A 22,474-nucleotide genomic window follows, 5' to 3' on the forward strand; every position below is an offset into this window, starting at 1 on the left:
GAAGAGAGGTAGATATAAAATGAGGTAAATATAGAGACAAAATGAAACACCGTAATAATTTCCGTACGAATTCTTTTATTTGGTGATGTATTAGATCACGTACACAGTGTTATACATTCGTCGAACACATCAAAATACAATCCATAAATCCACGAACAACCTCAAAAACATTCTGTTATATAAACAACATTACTACAGCTAGGTATTAATATTATCTTTGGCAGCACTATGGAAAATATACTTCTACTTATTTATATAATGAAAATGCAACTTCAAATATATTATAACAATCACAACAGTTTTTCGACAGTACAATCTTCTGTATACACATAAAGTAATATTGTTTTAAAATATTCGACGATACGCGATTAATTAAAAACTTCCACATATTTATCATTCTATCAAAATTAATTTTATTTACATTAAATAGGTACCTATTTTATCGGGGTTTTACTCCTTCAGGGTTTACAATAAATTTATACATTTTTATGTAAGAGAACAATAAAAATATAATCAAGAGGTACTACGCACCTCAGGTAATAGTTTGTCTGTTTTAGGCTACTTTTAATGGTCAGCTTTCCTTGGTTCATTTCACATCCTACCCGGGAATAATTTAGGATTAATTAAGACTGATATGGGTGAGAACAGTTGATTAACAATTTAGCGATTTCCAATTTTCAAGTATTACTATCAACACTTGTAGATAGGTTAGATTATCTATTGTAGCTCGATATGTTCACGTTTATTTTATTTATTAGGTTTTCAATGAAAATGTTATCGGTTTTCACAAAGTATTAGGCCATTCTCAATATCGCCACGGTTTTCGTTTGGACTTTGATTTGCTCAAATTTCAGAATTTCATTACTTTTAGAAGATATTTGAATCCGGGATCCACCACATTTAAAATCTATCATTCCCATCTATCTCAAATACCAATCTAATTTTCTTTTACTACGATATTCTAACTATAAATTATGACTATTATTAATGGTTATTATTATTGGTGTTCTTGTAGTGTCCCTCTAGTTTAACTACTATTAAAAACGTTGAAATTATATAAAGGACATTGTACTAAATCTCAATTAGTATCTTGTAATATCACATATCACTGTATCGCTAATGTCTATACACTAACCAATAAATATGATATCGTTAATGCGATGGAAGTCAAATGTGACTAAGACTTCGCTCTAGCTAGAGAAGTATTGCGAAGCCTGCGGTGGTGTCGTCCCATTGGTACGAAATATATCTTCAGTATCACTACATGAGGAGGCACAATGGCACAGCTATTGTATAAATGAGCTATTTAATCCGGAGATTAACATCAACTCGCTTTCTGCTATATTTGTACGTAATTCAACTTGCAACATCAAATCGAGGCGGTATCATATCTGCTATGAAACAAATTATTTTTGGATCGTATTTTATCTACTAACAAATATATTCTTTTACTTAGGTCGTAAGGTGAATTGTTTTTTGGCACAATTCTTAAGAATGATTCATCCTTTAAAAGCTTGTTAAGAAAACGCACAAAGTTAAATTATTACGATGTATAAAGTGAAGTCCTTATTTATTATTTAGTCTAGAGATAGAAGTTCAACAATTAAGAAAGTGTGAATGTTCAGAAAAAATGTAGCAGGGTGGAATTAGCTATAAGTATAAAGATAGGTAGGTACTCTACTGAATGTGATTAAGCGAAATAGCGATTATTATATAAATTATAAGTAATCATAAGATTTAAACATTAATTACTATAATGTTAGATTATTATTTGCTAAACCAGATACTAATAAAAGTGATATCATTAGTTCTATTACAGTAGGTAAATTATTTTTCGGTATAATCAATGTAAAAATGTTTGATTATTATGAATAATCTTAATAAACTTAACAAAGCAGTTTTATGCTAGTTTGAATCTAATGTTACGTGGCCACAAAGTTCGATTCACAACTCTTCATTATAAAGCTTTATGAAGCTCTTTACATTAGTCAACTTTATTTACTAACCTATGTTCAATTAGAATTGAAATCGACTTAACTACGTAGTAAGCTATACTTAGTCGTAGTAAAATTAAGAAGGCAATAAATAAGATCAAGAGTAGTTATTACAGTTTAACAATAATATTATTATAATTAGATAATAAAAAGTTAAGTATAAAATGAAAGTCATTGTTCAAAGATTTAACATTTTAGGAGTAAACACCGAAAGATCTAAGCTGGAAACTAGCAGTGTTATATAGACCACAGGCGAGCAGGCGACAGCCGACAACGTCATAAAGATAGCTGATACGATGTCACATTGAAGCGGAGGTACCTACACTTATTAAGTACTATAATAACATGTATAAGTACGGTGAAGTAACGATTCATCAGTACAACATAGGCCGGTTATACACTGAGCACTATCGAAAACGTACTAATTTTGTACACCTAGGTACCCAGCAAATATCATCCCGCTCAATTTTTAAGTTTTTAAGTTCATACAATAACAATACAGTCTACATACTAAATTTCGACTTCGTCGTTCTATCTGCTGCAGTAACGATAATCCTTTAAACAACTTAGTTTGATATGTTTATTATTGCCATAATGGAGCATTTAAAATTAGCAACAGTGCAGATATGCTCAGTAGGGCGACATGCTTCGCGATATGATAGCGCTATACGAGCAGCCAGCAGTCATGGAAGCAGGACCGTATCTAGGACAGGGTGACCGTGAGTTTATCATCCTGCTCCTAAGAATTTTACTGCTTATAATTTTATTGATCCCCTAAATATAGGTACGGCCCTGCGCACGAACATGCAAGAGCTTTTGATCTTCATCGGCTATCAGCTGCTTTGTAAATGGTCGCGGGTCTATGTAACACTGCCGCTTCCGGGCGACGTGGGAGTTGCCGATGCAACCACCAGAGTCAAGTTCCCTTATCTTAATGTCAAACATCCTCCCGTCGGAAAGATGAAGTACGACATTCATTACTATAATCACAAACACACATGCAACACACATCTATTTGTTCCGTTTCACAATCATGCAACGTTCGAGCGCCGCGGTAATATTAACCATATTCTAATATGTAGGTACACGTAAGTTTTAAGAAGACTTATGAATGCGATAACATCGAATGCAAGAGTAATGATGTGTAGTCATGAAGGTTTAAAGTGGTGAACGCAGCATGTCCCAAAAAATAAATGTTGGCATTAAAACGCCAAATCAAATCGAAGCCGAAACAAACGTGCAAAACATAAAACAATGTGCAACAGGACCACGGAATGTGCAGTATTTGAGTGCGTTTATATAGATTAAGAAGTAAACAAGAACAGGGTACAGGTAAATAGTAAAAAGTAAGTACAGACAAATATAATTAAATAGAGTACTTATGTAGATACTCATATAAATAGGTTCTACGAAGGGAAACTTAAAAAAATAGGCTTATCTGTGTTGTTTTTTCGTATTCCGTATTATTGTAACAATGTGTAACATTATGATAGTGTAACAAGTAATTATATATTATTGTACGAATTCACTCTTCTTAATATTTATTGATCACATATTATTTATATTTAGGCATGATTTTCTGACTATAACATTGCTTCAAGTTGCCAATCCAATCGAGCGAGAAGATTATAGAAAGGCGTTAAATAAACTTTTGATTGACACAGTTGCGAGGATTAGGAACTGTCACAGTCGAGTTCGACGTGTCGCTACGTTTTCATCGATATAAAGAGCAGAGGCATTGTGTGTCGCAAGTGCTCTGGGTAAACTTACTTATCATATCGTACTGTCCATCTTAACTTTATTGCTAATTTTCTGACATCCATCCAATAGCAAGTACATGATCCATGTGCGAACTATGAAACGGATCGTCAGCTAGATTGGTCGGGGCTGAGTACCACACGCATTAGGATCTAAGTACCTACCTCATTGGTTAGCTGATTAGAAACTGATTCGTGTGGTACTCTGGATGAACACCTCGCAAAGTGCAAATTGAGGACCTAATTCGTTGTCGATTATTATACCTACTTAATTATTACCGTGAAAAACTTTTTAAAAAATAAAGTTATGATGTAGGTAGTTAGGTACCTACCAACCTAGTTATATTCTTATATGACATTATCATATGGCAGTCTACTAATATTTTTTTAAATGTTTATATTTACTTCTATGATAGCTACTGATCCCTAATAAGAGAGAAACTTCACAACTTGAAAAATCAGCATGACAAGATTTATTTAAGTTCGCGTCTTAATTATTTATAGAGTTGTATGTATTTATATATTTGTGATTCTGCACCCGTTCATATCAATACGCGAAGCCCGAATGCACTTGCGAGTATCATCCCCCGGCCACGGCGACGAGGTTTCAAAGGAGTTGACCCTTTAAAACAAGAGGAAGCTGACCCTGGTCCGGCGCGCGTCGCCCTTGCCGCGCCGGCCCATGCCGTACTGTCACATGGCCGTGTCGGACGAGCTGCCCCCGGGCTTCGCGTCCCCGCCCACACCAGCGCCCCCATCGTCGTCGCGCGCCCCGCTGGCCCCGCGCCCAGCGCCTGCCCCACCGATGCCCGCTGATAGGCCCGTGAAGTCCAATTTGTACTGCATCACACATAAAACTAGTTAGTGCCACACTCTTGTGATACGTAGGCGGTTCCTTTATTTTAGGATTCGAAAACACAAGATTCTGTATTAGTATAAGAACAAGGAATGCGTCTTGGAGGCGACTTAAATCGTTAGGAAGTCACGTGTCGTTTAACTAACTTTTGATTATTTGGAATCGTTTGTTTTTTTTATACCAAAGGAAGAATTAAATTTAATGAATACATAAAATTCATTACCTAGCTCCTTTGGTATGAAAATCATCATACGATTCCCAATAATCAAGAGGTAACTGTGTATCGCCAGCGCGCTATCGAATCCAAAAATAGAGGATATGGCAATGCGAAACACCATGCAAACGAACGATTCTGCGTTTATAAAGCAGATTTTAGTAGCACGATCTGATTTATTTTCGATCATGTTTTTTTCTTTAGTTTGAAATACTTGAAAATTTTATCAGTTACAGCCAAAAGTTTGGGTAATTGGTAAGTCTAGCAATAATAATACTGCTTAAAGTTTATAATTGGCCTATATAAACTTTAAGAATATTGCAATACCACACAGATGCTAAACTATGTATAATTATCATGGCAACAACACACATCAACAACATTCAAAATTAGCTATAAGATACACCACCAAACAACGTCTACTTATACTAGGTAATTCAAATAAATCAATTTGTTAGTAGAATTTTAACATATTTGTTTATACACTGAAGTTGGTAGATATAATCATAGCTCTGAGTCCACATAAATACCTACTTCAACCATTCAAAACACTATTTTCACTCTTAAATGTGGATGCTTTTCGTAAATTTGGTTTCCAATGCATGGGAACTCTCTCGGGCATACACAGGGAATACTGAAAATAGCAAATTAAAACAAAACATAAAGTAAAGAAAAATAAATTAAGTAAATAAAGGAAACAAAAAGAACTGTAATGTTGTTAGTAAGTGTCACGTCCGAATGTGGAGACGAGGAAATTTTGAAAATATTTATACACACTATTTTTTAGCAATGTTTAGTTCTCTAGCTTTTGATCTATGAAGTATATAGTAGTAAGAATCACCAATGAACACCAAGTATTTAGCAAAAAGGATATGTAAGGCAGATTCTAAGAAAACATTATTTGATGAGCATGATGACACATAACATGCTTTGGTATTTACACGAGTTTTCTACATAAACAGGTACACATAGACAGATCGACACGAGTTACATAAAATTGGGAAATTTTATGAAGGTGCAATACAGAGACAGACCGAGTCGTCCCTTGTATTCGCTGAGGTTTTGTTTATCGCTTTGTCCAGCGGTATAAGACCCTGATCGGTGGACCGACCGGTGCGTGGCAAAAGAAAAGAAAAAGAAAACAAATAAAATATATTGTAAATCGAAATGGGAATTTTGGTATTGAAAATTCATCTATTATACTAATTTAAACTAGAATCTAATAAACTAAAAGATTAATTCTTGATCTTCTTTTGTAACAGTTTCAATGTCTTATTAGTTTTATTTTTAATGTACTTTGTTTTATTAGATTTTATCTTTTGTTTCATAATCAAGAATGAATCTCATGATCACACTGCTTCACCCTCCCCCCGAAAGACTAACAATCACGAAGGAAATAGAATCTTCAAAGTACTTAACAGGTGCAACACTCTGGTGCCTTTTAACCACTCCCACACTGGCCTCCCACGGCAAAGGTACCTATGGAACATTACGTTCCAATGCACTAACATTTTTATATTGTCTAAATAGAAAATTTACTAATCTTATAAAAAAATGTGCGACGTGTTGCTCAGAAATGTCGTAAAATATTCGAAAAGTATTTGATAAAACGATTGATTTAACGTAATGATTACCTTGTTAGCGCAGTCGAAGCACGTGGTGACAACTTTGCTGATGACATTCATGAGATGCTTGGTCTCCTGAATTACGTTGTCTACTTTGCTGAAGGTTGCAGCGCGGCCCACGGTTGGCTCTTTTACCGTGAACTGTAGTTGCTGCACATATGTTGGTACTCTATCTAGGTGTTCTAATAATTCCTTCTTTGTCGTTCCTGCTGGTACCTATGTCGTAAATTGAAATCATAATTTATTTACTACTCAATATAAAGAATAACAAAAATTAAACATATGCATCTGATATACAGAATTATTCCTAACACACCTGATATGAAAACTGTCGTACAATTTTATATAATCTATTGGCTTCTTCAGCAAAATATTCTGCTTGTGTGAAGAGGTCTTGTGTAGTATTTAGACGGCCCTCGCCTTTTGTAAACTGGTACATAGCGAAGGCCATGGAAGACATATTTTTCGCCCTGAAATATATTGTGTAATAAATTAGTTAAATATTGCCCGACATCAAGAGCTCCTGCGAGCATTTTAGTTGATTTATTAGATATTTTCGTATCTGTTCGAAGATGTTAATAGTATTCAGAAGTTTGTGTTCAGCCATTATATTTTATTATAAATAGGGAGTCAGAATAAACCCCTAAGGTTAAATTTAAATTAATCTTTATTTCTTCAGGTTCAGATACCTCTTCACAATGTCGTTGTTTTCGTCGGCGGCCGCACCCTGCCACTTGTCAGTCTCCGCATCCATCTCAGACGACATCATCTTCATTTCCAGACCTGATTTTGCAATTTTCGCTTGCTCGTCAGAGTCCAGACGAACCGCTTTCAACGGTTTACTTGTCGTACCATGTTTCTGTGAATACATCTTGTTATATTAAAGTAGGATAATTCAATATAGCCATGGAGCAAGAAGTTTTATTGGCATTATCATTTCCGTGATTGACGTGAAACATTTGGTATAAGATCATGCAAAATCACATTAAATATGACTTGTAAGAAGTGGAAAAAAAATTACCCCTGGTCTCGGTAAACTGCTATATTGCTGTTTATCAGGTCTGTCATCCGTCAAGTCCAATAGTTCGCGAGCTAGCCGCGCCGCGTCTGCCAGCAGCCAGGCCCACATGTCCACAAACACGTCGAGGTTCTCCCGCGCGGCCGCGCTGCTCGGGTGTGCCGCCAGCGTCCGCGCTGCCGTCACCACTTGCGGCCCGTATATCCTCAGGTTGATCTCTGCGAACTTTGCGCTCACTTGCAGCGTCTCTGACATCGCTATATGCCTGAGTAATTTGCATACCTATAATTATAATATTATTTTTGTCATTATAATTTTCAGTAAGTATATAAAATATATTATAGCCAAATCGTGAACGAACCTCTATTATGTGATCTAATTGTTCATGCAGCCGGCCGGCTATATTGTGCAGTCTCTCTGATTCTCTCTCACCACAGGAACTAGCTGAAATGTATGCGGACAATGATATAAAGTATAGCAACATTATTAAAGTACTTATTGTATATATCTGCCTAGCCAAGGCGTTTCATACGGAGCGGGTGCTAATGTGTCGTGGTATGATAATAGTGATATCAATCCGATTACATACCGATAGTTGATTTGCATATGTCCTGACTAGTATAGTTACTAAAACATAGTAATATTTATTTAATAACTTACCAACCAGGCCACAAAAGCAGCGCTCCTTATAAAAGCACCGCTGTACCTATTTTCCATCGTAGGTTACCTATGTGCGCGAGGTCGGAGGCTAGACGGCGCGCCTCTTCGGCCAGAGGCGCGAGGTCTCGAGCCTGGTGTCTGGCGGAGGCCACGAGGGCTCGCTCCAACTCCGACGCGGCGCTGGTGGCGCCGGCGCACGCGCTCTCCAGAGCCGCGCCGGCGCCACTTACACCTTGTTCTTCCTGAATATTATTGGAAACGCAATAATTACTACCTATATAAACGCAATAAGTATTTCGTTTTATAGAAGAAGCACTTTTATAATACCTATATATATAGGTTTTTAAGTTCAATTGCTTCATATAAGGGTAACCAAATCTTAATGGTAGACTAAGGTACGTCAAGTCAAAAAAGTAATCTTACCACAGACACAGCGACGGAAACTAATCTTTCTAACTCGTATGCAATCCTTTCTGCGAGCGCCAGTATCCTTTGCCTGTGTTCGTGCGAGGTGTAGGCGGAGTCTGTGAAGTCGTGCGTCCGTTCGACCAACGCCCGCAGCGTGCCGGCCAGCGCTCGCCTCCGTGCCGCGTCCGCGCCTCCCCGGGCTCGCGCGGCCCGGACTTGCCCCGTCAGACCCCGGAGAGCCCCCAGTGCTGTCCCCGCTTCCCACTGTGCAGCCTGCCATAATATCAATGTTGAATGCAATATAAAAGATGAGAATTTAACTTTCACTCTAATTTTAAAAAGCAGACAAAATTGGTTTTACCTATAAACGTTTCAAAAATACTGCTGCGACATATCTGTGCAATTAAGATTAGAGGCTTAAAGTGATAGGATTAACCTACTACGACGACTGTAATATGCTTAAATTTTGTTATAGAACGTTTTTTGCTGGCTGGGGCTGGATTGTTTACTCACCATTATCGTTAGGTACGAGGACATAGTTAGGCACATTGTTTGGACAACTACTTAGCAAGTGAGTGTACACAAGCCTGTGTGCTCGCATATTTTTACTCATTTTGCTAAGCTGAACTAAACATAATCCTAAGCGGTAACAAAGATTACGTGAAATGGCGATGAAAAAATTTGTGACGAAATGTGCTAAAATAGGCGAATAAACTTCCTCAACACTAAAATATATTTCAGTGTAATTTTTTTTTAAACTAATTAATCTAAATGAATGAAAAGATTACGTTTTTACCCAAAACGTTTTCAAAAGAACGTAATTTTAAATTGTTGTCTAATATAAATTTAGAAATCTCAGTATTTATCATGATATATATTTAACATTAAGTGACAACTGAATTTAAATTAATAAGGCTGGAGGTACTATATGTATGTAATATATTAGAGTGCGTGAGGAAAATCTAACAGTTATCTAAGGCGTTATAATAAAGTCTAGTATACATTATGCAGATCGAGGACATAATTTTGATGGCACTCGTCTACCTACATTTTTATCTGTACCTGTTCATGACTATCCGAAAAAGGTTGCAACTACAAGAAAAGAAATAAAATTTGTGTTTATGTCTTGAAGGTTTAGTAATTGGGAAAGGAGAACAGGTAATATGAAGGGCGAAAAAATTGTTAGTTAAGTCTAAATATAGAAGAAAGTTTAACAATTTTTTTAGAGAAGACACACGAAATACTATTATTTAATTTGCTATTTAAAAACTAATCAGCATTATTTAATCTTTTTCTGTATTGTCAAAAAGTGGATTAATCAAATTAATCATTAATAATAAAGAACTTTGTTGAAGTTGCCATCCATCATGATAATGTGTTTGAGGCCTTTTTATAATGTACGATTGAATATTGCTGATTCATTCATACTTACGTATTGAGCTCCTTTCCAAGTTATTACAATGTAAGAGTGCTCTGAGGTAGAGTGGAGTGCTTACTCATGATCCGAATCCCTTAGGTGAAATATGCATGTATTTAGAAGCACTTAATTCCGAACCAAATTGAGGTTTACAATCGTAAATAGAGAGGCCTATTGTTATTTCAGGCGATAGTGGTTGGTTATAGTTAATAAGTGGTATTACGGTCCATTATACGTACTGCGTTAAAGTATATGGCGCTTGCCCATCACGATAGACGTGATGTTATCGTCCGAAGCCAATGACTGTTCGAGGCATGTCGCTACTATCGATATTTTAGTTTGTAGGTACGACTACGGTTGTTATAGTTATTGTTAATTAAAGACACTTACGAGCACGTCCCTGTGTTATCTCAGATTACGAGGATAGTAGGACTTGTGTCCTACTATCATCATAATCTGATCTTCACGTGTCACGTGGCGATGCAAACGACATGACAGGCATTGTCCTATTTACTAGAGAAAACAGTATGTAATTATTTAGCTCTATGGTATGAATTTAATCAATCAAAATAAATGTAAAATTATTTAATATAAAACATGAAACGGCATCACCAAGCGGACGTACTTTTCGCTTGTGTTCACGTTCGCGTTTAAATAAAAAAATTGACATGAAAGTCGATGCATTCACTCCCTAGAGTTCATGTAGCAGCTTCCGGCCGTCGCTACGGCAGCCTCTCACTGCCCCGTGTAGGTATATATGTGTGTGATATACAGGAGATATAAAGATAACAACGAACATACACACTTGCACAGCTTATAAGGCTGCATGACCTTTATGATTAACTTCATTTTTAAGTATATGCAATTTTTTATATACTTCCATTGGCGAGAATAAATGTTAATTTTTTATAATACAAATTTCTTTTAACATAATTATTTGAAAAATGCAATGAAGCCTAATAATTATTATATTCTTTGAAAATTTAACAACTTAAAATATCTAATAATATCTGGATTTGGTAAACGATGGGAGAATTTATGTCTAAAAGTAATGTTGATGAACCGCATAATTTAAAATGATATTCAACACAGTTGGGACTAAGTACCTGTGTTCCTAAGGGTCTTCTCACCTATCTTGATTATTCGACATCGTCTGGGTTTACAGTACCTTGGGGATTTTTGCCCATGCCCTTTCGACCGCTTTCTCTTGTCAGGTTTCAGGCATTATCTTTTTGCTTATCATTATTTCCAATATTACACGAAGGTACGGCGCGTATTGCATACATTGTTATTTATAATGAATGGTATCAAAAACCTGGAGAAAAATGGATAAATGAAAAAAGCACAATTACATTTCCACTATCCCGATACCGGTTATTACTTAATCATAGCTTGTGTAATCCTCACATTGTCTATTATCTGTGGTTGTACCATTTGCATTTGTCCCCAACATAATGGCGTGGGTTTAGACCGGCCCGCTTAGGCTTTCTATTGCGGACAACCGCGTCTACGAAGTGGTCCCTGCTTATTATCTAAGATCCAGATTATGAGAAACTTTACTAGGATTATGGGATAAAGACTTTTATATATTATATACATATTGTAAGTACATACTTCGTAGGTAATTTATTTTTCATTTTTTGCAAAAACCTGCTGTAACATCGCACGTACCTGTCACTCATAAAACATTGATCATGATTAGGATAAAATATAATGTTTAAATGCTTGATTCTTAAGCTGGTTGCAAAAAGTTTCAAATTTTCAAACTACATATTGATTGAGTAAGATTATTGTAGGTCACCCTATTATAGAATGATAACCAAGCCGCAGATAAACATCTCTATCCCAACGATCGAAGTCAGTAAAATCTTGTTCAGTACGTTTTCTATTACTGAAATGTGTCAGATATATTTATCTTTATCTCCAGTCTGTATCTGTGCTGGCTGTTTATTCTGTATCGGCAGTAAAGTGCTCCCAAGTGGAAAACTTATCGAGCGTTTTGTTTATTTACGTCAGAACAACGCATAAGATATACTATCATTTGAGAAAATAAATAAAGAGTATTAGGATGGACGCTATGACTATCTACAGTAAATAGTATATGCAATATTTGAATTATATACTTACTACAGTACAGTTACATTACATAGTTGAAGCATCTTGATATCTAGCCGTTAGTAAATGTTGAAGTGTAATAAAATTTATTGACTTGGGAAAATCCCATAATAACCACAACTGGAACTAACGTTTATGGCTTATAATAATGCTATTCAAATGTTTAATCCTTAATAGCTTGAAAAGAAGAAATTGTTTGATGAAATTTGGTACACGGTTGAATTTGGGTATCGTCCAAGGAACGCCGCATCTAACAGAACACAGTGTCGCGGCTCTGCCAGGGTTAGGGCGCAGGTGTAAGGTCAAACCTCGTGCGAGTGTTCCTCGTGGCCGGGCAGCCCGTCCCTGACCACGTAGTGGATGAGGTCCATGGCGCGCCGCATCTGACAGAACACCGTGTCGCGGTTCTCCCGGGCCGATGCGCTGCCTGGGTGCCGCATACATGTCTGTTGAAAATATTACTGTTTTGTTTATTCTGTAAGTAATAGTTATTCAGTTTACAAATCGATTAATCAGTGTTGACCTAATTATATAATCTTTAATAATTTGATTTTGTATTTACGGTTATAATAATTACTTATTATACTTATTATTATATAAAAGAAAAATTGTATGTCTTTTCAGACGAGAGTTCGAAAGTAATGACCTTTTTCCTGACCACTTATAAAAAGATGCCAAAAAACATGTCATAGTCGTGAGGCCTGTGCCAACGAGTATACAAAAGAGTATTTCAAAGTGTCACAATCACGAAAATAAGAGGGCAAAGAAATGAAAAGTCTCGTGAAATATGTGACATGAAAGGAAGGGGGTAGGCAGTAGGCTTCGGTGCGGGTCGTCCGGAAACAGTGACATATTGCTCTGTTTCCCAGATGCGCTCGATTGTGGCCGCTTGAGGGCACTCGGGGACTTTTGTCGACGTTAGATTTTATTTCAGGCTAGACTAAATTGTTAAATGTTGAATACATGACAGTATTTAATTTTACCAAGCGAGACATCGCGTGGTAAGTGGTAAGTTGAGGTAAGTGGTCTGACTTTTGAGACGTTCATTCTATAACAAATGTATAAAATCTAATAAAGGTCATTACAATAATTATTGAAAGACAAGTCCCAGAAATGACCCTTTTAAAAACCATTAAGTAGATTACGAACAGACACATTAAGGTTTTAGTTCGCTTTGACAAGCTTCTGATTATCGCAACACTGTGCAAACAATAGAGGTTACAGATGCATTTCATTAATTCACCTCTAAATAAAATAAATGTTTGTTGGTGTCCTATATATACCTAAATGTAAAGGGTTCTTGTATGTTACTTTAAAAAAAATCTTAAACATACGAACAAACATGCTTATTATTTCAGCCATTCATTTCACGGCTGAGATTGTATTATTGTAAAACTTTTAAGATTAATTTTTTTGCTTTATCTAACCACTGAAACGAACGTTATAGCTTCAATCATTCGTTCTGTGAAATTTATATTTTATTGGTCTGCTATCTGAAAAACAATCCTCACAAAGTTTGTTACGACACAACGGCTCTTAAAATGGAGTATTTAAGTGCGTTATAAATCCCCATGAAATAAAAGTGGCATTATGCAAGTAGACGTTTCCAGTTACTTTATAGATACAGCTTTCTTATGTATTCGGTCTACGAAGTGGATTAATGGATTGTCCTGCTTGCTTGTGTATTTTGTTCCTTTATTATTACAAGTTTTCGAAATTAATACATATCAATATAAAGTAAAAAATTGGTAGTTTAATATACTGTATGGATACACATCTAAGTTTATATATTAAGGATAGTTTATCTTACAAGTCATCCGCTCGTGCGAGTGAGTACTATTATATTTCATAAGAACTAGAACTTGCCCATCCTATAGTTCCCTGGTCACAAATACTAAGGGTTTGGGCTGAATTGTCTGGTACATAATTGATTGGAGGTTCGGCGACCGAGTGACAGGCCTAATTTACGGGAAACACCGGCCTCTCCGGCTGGGATTGCGAATTTATTGCGAGCCATTGGTGTTAATATACATCCGGTAGGTCAAGTTGTTAAATTGGACATTGACTTGGAAGTACTGTAGTTGAAGTCAGTATTATACCATTTTAATTCAAATTTATCAAACCTTGATAATAATTGAGAAAAGCATATTATATTATAAAACAAAGTACTCTGTTCACGTTAAACTCAAAAACGACTGCACGGAATTTCATGCAATAGATAGAGTGATTTCCTAGGAAGGTTTAGGTGTATAATTTTCTTACCCGAGAAAAGCCTTGACGGGCCGCTAGTTATAGCTATAAATAAATAGTTAAATATAAACTTGTAAGAATACTAGCCAGTAGTATTACAAGGATTTTTTCCTATCGATGATAATGACGAAAAATAATACATAAGGTATACCTTGGAAGAGGTGAGGAGCATCAGTGTGGAGCGTTCGAGAACATTCCTAGCGGCGGCGACTTGCGCGCGTCGGCGCTCGTCGCGCAAGTCCGCGCGCCGCTCTGCTGTCAGCCGCGCCAGCTCCACCATGCCTCCACCGAACTCCGTGAACGCGCGCACGAACTCCGCGAAGTTTGATACGGATTCTAGCCGGTCTAGTGAGCGCGCCACCTGTATTATATATATATATATATATATATATATATATATATATATATATATATATATATATATATATATATACACACCACATTGGACATTTGGACACAAATCTTTTATTATCGTCAGAGAGATCTTATTGCTTTCAAAGCGTGACAAAAAAAATCATGTTCGTGCAGTAAACCATTGGGGAGTTCCCACTTTGCGAGCTGTTCCTGGATGCGCCATCAGATCATGCTTATAATAATAATGCTATGTCATCCAAACTTAATATGTGTACAAATTTTCAGCTCAACCGGTTGAAGATATCTGCTTCAAAATTGAGTTACAATATTAATTACAAGTTAAATAAAAGCTTGCAACATTTATAGAAGAAGGACACAGGGACATGGAGAGATAAAATGGAAGCTAGTGCCAGATAATATGTCCAATAGATATTAGCTACTCAATGAAGACTTTTGTCTTCATGACAGTGTCACGTTGTTGTTTAGATTCTTAAGTTAGTTTTGCGTCACATATTCACTTGTACGGCCATATGTACACGTATCTTAAGAGTAAAGTTTCTACATCAAACTTTTTACTTCTATAAAGTTCAAAAGAAACTTCTAGAAAAGTTCCAGCTTTTATACTGAAGTGCCGTTTGCGACATATACCGACCGTTTCGATTTCGATAATTAAATAAGTTGTGATTAATAAAATCTATTTGAATCTATCATTAAAATCTACCTGTAGGTTACCTTATTCTCACTGTATTATCTAAAAGTATAAATTGAACCAACCCCCTAAAAGCATTCCATTATAATTAAGGACCTTCATGGTCACTTTTTTAAATTACGTCCAACACACTTTGTGTAAGTACTATTTTACTCTGTTTTGACAAGATAATAATTGTTGTACAGTAAATTAATTAATGAATCAATGCACAGTGAATAAAATAAAACGAAAGCTCTATTCGGTCTCAACGTATTTATGAAATTAACATCTGGTTTAAATTTAAGTACCTACATACCAATCAAATTGTATTTATTGTTTAATTTTATGGATATATATTATTGTTTAATTTTATGGAAACATTTCAAATAATTTGGCCACCAGTGCTACACACACTCGCTACAAATTCTACGGCGTCGAGGTTTCGTAGGGTCTCTACGACGTAGTAGGCTCGTAGCACAGACATAGACATGTTGACGTTTAGACCGCGCAGTTCCGCCGATAATGGTGAATAATTTAGATCCAAATAGAAAATGATTATATATAATACAGGTATTACCTATATTATATATAAATAATAAGGCCTTAAATTACTCAATGTATATTACGAGTATGTTCACTATGGCATGCAAGCAATTACTTTTTCTAGGAAACACTACTTCTACTTTTTATTGGCAATCACTATAATATTTTTCCTCCAGAAGCTAGTTGCGCCTAAGCACTTAACTGGAACACAATATAGAAATGCCATTTCAAGCATATAGGTACTTAAGTTTTATTTAATTCAGACCTGTTATTTGAGTTAAACTCCGATAATCTACTTATTTATATTTCGTTATGTATGTATGTTCGTTATGTACCTTGTCTTTGGCAAGCAGCAGCTGTCGGACGACGACCATATCAGCCAGCAGCAACACGCGCGTGACGGCGGCCAGCAGCGCGCGCGCCGCCGACACCATTCCCGCGCCGTCCGCGCCGGCGCACACGCGTTCAATCGCACGACCTGCAAACAAAACATTGTTTTGTTACTTACTTTGGCTTAGTAACCAAAACTGGACCAAAGCGAGAAAGCCAGTGTTGTCCTAATTAAAAAAAATACTTTTTGAAATCAAATATACCCATCGAAAGAGAATAAAAAACTGAACTAAACAGTGTTACCAAATTGTGTTGTTTAAAATTAAAAATCTAACTAGACACCATTTTTGGGTCCACTGTGTTGTTTTATTTGTTCTTGTTAATTTGCATTTAACATATTTTACCATTCATTAGTGAAATAGCTAAAGACGTTTATTAGACAACGCTATAAAAAATATTAAGTTTTCCATTTCCAGATAAGTCATAGCTTATTATGTCTTCAAATTATTAGTCGGATGACAAGTTATCAATAACCGGCATCATGTAATTTATAGCGATTCTAGTAACAAAAGCACCGCCTGTAGTATTCGTTAAATTAATAATTCCCGGGGTAAGCTTCACCCGTCGCTCAATTAATAGTCTCGGTGACAAGCAATAATTGCTCTACTTACGACCATCACTTTTGTGCTTTACTAATATCAAACACTAATTTAATAAGTCGACTTGTCGGTTGAACGCTGAAAATTTGCAGATTCCATTTGCTATATTGAGGACATTTGCTAGATTGAAATATATTTTCTTGTGGCTAACAGGAACGACAGACAAGCTAGAATTTAGCTAGAATGACCTAATAGAATTGGATGAAGGTAATCGTAATTCCCACTAATATTAGAAATGCGGAAGTGTGGAAAACATAATATTACGGATGAACTTTAATAAAATTTCGCGGGGAGATTGTAACAGGTTTGATTTACTTCATGTAATTCCGACATTACTACAGGAAATACGGGAAGTGAAGCTTCGAAACGTAGTGTTGTCGCACTTCTTGAACTTCAAATTTGGAAATTTTTATCATCTGAAATACCTAGATCTCTAAATAGCGCCTAACTTAACACGGAAATGAAGTAGTTCTATAAAGTAAGGTCGTAGTAAAGTCTGCTGGATCGAGGACTTCGGTAAATTGGAAAAGCGACGGTCTGAAGTTTTCATTTGGTGATGCGAAATGGTCGTGAAAATGTTATAAACCTTTTATTGCTTGCCTTCGCTGAGATACTACTTTCACCACCAATGTTGTAAATATATTAGACGAACCATATGCAAATAAGTATCTACGTTTATCTTTATATATCTCTATCTATATATCTCTCTACCACGAGCCTAAAAAATTGATTTTCCCATGGATTTTCTTAAAAGGCTTATATTAGGCTATTCACGTAACATTTAATTACTAGCGGCCCATACCGGCTTGCTTAGGCTAAAACTATATTTTAAAAAGTAGCGTACGTTACTTCTGAACGTTTCATCTATCTGTGTGCTAAATTTCACCCAAATTAGTCTAACGGTATAGTTTTTGAATTTATTAATTACTAGATGTTACCCGGAGCTTCGCTCCTGTGGGAATTTTGAAATAAAATATAGCCTATTATAGCTTGGATGATGTACCTTTCTAATGGTGAAATATTTTTTTTAATCGGTTTGGTAGTTTCGGAGATTATACGCCTCAAACATACAAACTCACAAACACTGCCTCTTTATAATAATAGTATAGATTAACTTCTCTTTTCCCTTTATAATATTAGTATGGATATTAGTCGGTCGGTCGAGTATTAGCGGTTGAAACACAGCTGCGTGCTCTCCGGCTGAAAACGAGCGTATACTGGAAATTCTGCATCGATGTGGTTACTAATTAAAATGAATAATGCATTTATGGTCGGTAGGTACATAAATATTTCGTAGTCAACGGTACTTATGTCTTTTACCCTTTATGGACAAAGGTTCATCTCATAACATATCTAATTATGTATATAAATTATCTAACACCGCGTAAATGAAAATAATTTTTTTATATATTTAAAACCTAGGTGATATTGTCAATATGGTTTAACAAAAACAATGCTAATAAAGACGTATGTTGCCACAGCTAGTGCTGTATCTGTGGTATCTTCCAGGTTTTCAATAATCTGATTCGTCGAGTCGACTTCTTTAGGAACGTGAAAAATTCATGAAATAAAATAGTTCATCGGTGGGATGTATAGAAATTGAACTTTTAAGGTGGAGTACTTGTAGCCAGTCCATGTCAGTACATGTCATGTGAAAAAAAGTTGAACATTCCATTCCAAAAACATTCCATTTCTGTTTTGAGTAATTAAAACAACCTTTTAAACTTATAACTAATTTTACAACGTTAAGAAAGAATATGAAAAATCACTTGCGTACAGCATCGACAGTTTATTTAAAAGGAAAACCATTAAATAAAGGTTGCTTCGATACACAACTGTACAAATCACGACGAAATGAGAATCTGTTTGGGTCAGATAAAGCCTTAATCAAACGAGTACGTGTTTTGCTTCAATGAGTGTGTATCAGTAATATCCCTATGGTGTGGGATGAAGTATACCGGAAGCTTTAGGTATACCGGAAAATGATGTTTAACAAGCGAACATCGAAACTTTGCAAGTTAAATATTGAATTTTAAAGTTTCTTGCATTAATTAATTGTGCTCGAACTATGGGTAGTGGTATATTAATCATATTAGACGCTAGAAATGTACATTACTACTTATTGTATATTTCAATAAAGAACACGTCCAGTATGTTAACCTTATTTTAAGTATATAAACAATCGGATACTCCGTTGTTTAAATAATTGGCAAGGGAAGAAAAGACAAAACTTACTTATTCTGTTTTGTTCAACTCCAAAGAATGAGAAAGTAAGAAAGGCTCCTAAAATGAGCCCTTAATAAATTCGTAAAGTTCCTCTGGGTGCGGATGAAATTGAGAGTCGAAGTTGGCGTGACGGCGAGCGGCTACAATTAAGATTTCCGCCAATTCCGGTCTCTTGGCGTATTCAAAAGTATCTCCAAATAATAAAGTTTCTGAATACAGTCGCTTCTATAACGGCTGTCATTTGCAGGATGTCTTAAATTTTATTGGAAAATAATTTAGAGAGTGAATTGTATGTGTCATATATATATAAGCTATATCATGAATATTTAGTTTAAAAGACATAGATTATGCGACCTGCTTCACCTTATTACAAGGGAAAGGAATATAAGATTATTTTTTCTAATTATAGGCGACGGGATAACATGATTTTTCGGAATTTAAACCCAACAAATAGCCCACTATCCAGCTAAACGTGCTTAGCTTGACGACCCTTGGCTCGGTCTACTCCGGAAAACAGAAAACCCAAGTGCTGTGTCTGTAAATTCAACAATATTCGAGTACATCTAAACTTTACAACTACTGATCGCTCTCCCGCGGGCCGAGTAATTGCTGATATTCCGCTGTAGTGATATTAACCGAATTTAACCTAAAAGTTAGCTAATTCAACAACGTTGGATAGTTTCAGTTTGGAGTTCAAACATTCTAATTTAATTTGAACAATACTCATGATTGTTAATTTATTTTCTTCGGGAATTAAGTCACTTTGTTAAAATTAGTTATCATTTCATAAATTAACAATTGTTGTTTACCTGCTATTAAATCCAGAGGTAAGTCGTCGTGGGTCTAATAGATCAATGGATATAATTAATACAGAATCGCAGACAAATATGTCTCTTTGTCAGTGGGCAAGATGAATATTTTTTATTTGGCGAAATATGTATAACTAGTGAATATACATATTTGGCCATAACATTTGGTATAGATTCGCTCGTGTTGCCCCACCTTGCTCGCTGGCACGAAAGCTCAATCGGCTACAAGCTTAATTGCGTGTCAACACATCGCCTAATGTTTAGTTCAATCGACTGTTCCCCGCATCAAAACCCCGTCATTAACCTAAATTAAAGATACTACAGATAGCTAACTTCATACAAATTACTTACTTGAGATGCCACATGAGGACGGATCTTGATACAAAAGTTATTCCTGTAAATGTTCATTATTTTATGCTATTAATACATTACGTATGTTAACAATTTAAGTAAAATCATCTATGCAACAATGGGATATTAATAGCTAATGGCTGTTAGCGGAAACTATGTAGAAACGACGATATAAATGAAGTCTTTGTTTTATATATAGTATGCCGTAGAGAGTAAATAATCACTTAAAACCAACTGGTTTTAAGTGGTTATTTACTCTCTACACAAATGAGTCACGAAAAAAACAAATTTTCAGGCGTATAGAGTAAGACCCAACGGCATACTATGTATAAAACAAACCAATATATCAATTGTTAATAACTATTAACAATTGATATTTTAGTAAAAGTAAGTAAATAACAGAGGCTATTACATGTATTTCTTCTATCAATGGCTTTTACCCTTTAATTATACGTAATTTAATTCAATCAGACATTAAAAAAGTAATACCATATTTATTACAAATGCCAAATCGAGAAGGATTGTCTATGCTTCGAAGAGCCTAAAAGTAATGTTCCCTTTAACAATTCAAGATACTCCTACTGTGACATCATGTCACTCTTATTAAAGACCTTAGGATAGCACACCACTTGCCTATCAACCTACTAATACAATTCATGCCTTGATAATCACTGATCCTCTAGCATTATATCGCGTATATTGCTATAATAACTTCAATATACTGTCATGGAGAACCATATTGCTAAATTCCCACACTCATATTGGATTGCAATATTCTTTCATGCCAATTTCACATAATATAATCAATATCTTGATATACAGTATAGAGACATACGATATCAGTTAGAAAAAACTGAAAAATTAAATTAAGAACAAGGGAAGTAACGGCAGTCTTATCCCAAGGAGGGAAGGATCCCTCACCGAGAGCAAGTGGTGGTTAATGGAAACGACTATAGGTACATGAGTTATTATCTCCTAATACTAAATACTATTTGTTTGAATGCGATAAAACCTAAATAGTTTTTAATATTTTATTAACATAGATATAATAACAAAAAATTGTGAGAAATTTTATTAGTCTGTAACTAATATAAAAAGTCTGTAACTAATATAAAAAATTTATTAGTCTGTAACTAAATAGCGGAACCGATTCGAAAACTCTGTTTATGACATTCACCTTTATGGAGATATATGAGAAAATACTATGAAAAATATGCTACATAGCATAGCTAGTTTTATTCCATAGTTTTACTATTATTAGGACAGAACCATACAAATTCCTGCATCTCGGTTACTCTACATCTTATTTTAAGTTTCGGCCAGCGTTTATTCATTTAATAGTAACCATTTAAGTAACATATATATGTTTGTTTTTTCTCATTATAACAACATTCATAACACTGAACCCTGCAGCTACCGCAGCTACTATATTTAACGTAAAATAATAATAATAATATATCTTTATTTCTCTCCACAAACAAGATTGCTTAATACTAGTTGACAATATTGAGGTACAATTGAACAACTTGAGTTTGTGGGAGCTGACGCTTGTACTAGGTATAAACCTGTCCTACAAGTCATCAGGCCCCGCCTCTTAATTAGTGAAAAAATATTGAAAGTACCCAACTATAAACAGTGCTAATACAATATTGAAGTTCCTAAACTAGAAAATATAATAATAGTAGATTGTGAATGCTTATGTAACGCTGTTACGCTAAGTAGGCAGTTTACTTGAAAGGGGCGTGAGATGTCATGTATTGGTGTCAATTTAAATGTAGATGTGAGATTACGATTTCAGAAAGTATTTAAGTGTTACAATTATTTACTGATTTTTATTGTAAAACTTGAAGTAAATTTTCTGTCTCTTCATAATTAAGTTTTTGTAACCATTCCACCAAAATATATTTAATTTTGAAGGTGTTTAAGTGGTGGATAGATAGCGATTTGTGAAGCTTATTGTATAAGTAAGGCCCTAGAAAACACAGAAATCTGTGACTAAATTTAGTGTTAAAAGTTTTGATTTTGCTACTAGATGGTTGCGTCTAACATTTTCGCCAATGAGGGGAGTCAAAGAATGTTGCTTATTTACGGTATGAAGTATAAACAGTTGCCGCACAGTCAATAACTTAGTGACTTTGTAAAGCTCTTCTGTTGAGAATTGAAATGGCTTAAACCATGAAACCTTAAGTATAGCTCTTTG

The 22,474-nt window shown here is 35.3% G+C and overlaps 1 protein-coding gene across 5 annotated transcripts in view; it reads right to left on the reverse strand.

Annotated features, from left to right (window-relative positions):
• Positions 1-55: 55 nt before the first annotated feature.
• alpha-Catr (alpha-catenin related) overlaps positions 56-22,474 on the reverse strand; it is a 61,765-nt gene continuing 39,346 nt past the window's right edge. The window contains exons 3-15 of one of the 5 annotated variants that reach the window (XM_053756660.1): positions 16,235-16,377; positions 14,466-14,675; positions 12,373-12,510; positions 9,595-9,624; positions 8,548-8,805; positions 8,171-8,366; positions 7,826-7,908; positions 7,468-7,746; positions 7,136-7,305; positions 6,763-6,916; positions 6,456-6,662; positions 5,856-5,915; positions 56-4,591 (exon numbers count right to left, since the gene is read on the reverse strand). In XM_053756660.1, coding sequence (XP_053612635.1) covers positions 4,445-4,591; positions 5,856-5,915; positions 6,456-6,662; positions 6,763-6,916; positions 7,136-7,305; positions 7,468-7,746; positions 7,826-7,908; positions 8,171-8,366; positions 8,548-8,805; positions 9,595-9,624; positions 12,373-12,510; positions 14,466-14,675; positions 16,235-16,377 — 2,075 coding nt within the window. In that variant the 3' untranslated portion in view covers positions 56-4,444. The other 4 variants (XM_053756652.1, XM_053756700.1, XM_053756692.1 and 1 more) reach the window with 4 other exon arrangements.

Source organism: Plodia interpunctella, chromosome 2, assembly GCF_027563975.2.
Source record: "Plodia interpunctella isolate USDA-ARS_2022_Savannah chromosome 2, ilPloInte3.2, whole genome shotgun sequence".
NCBI lineage: Eukaryota > Metazoa > Arthropoda > Insecta > Lepidoptera > Pyralidae > Plodia > Plodia interpunctella.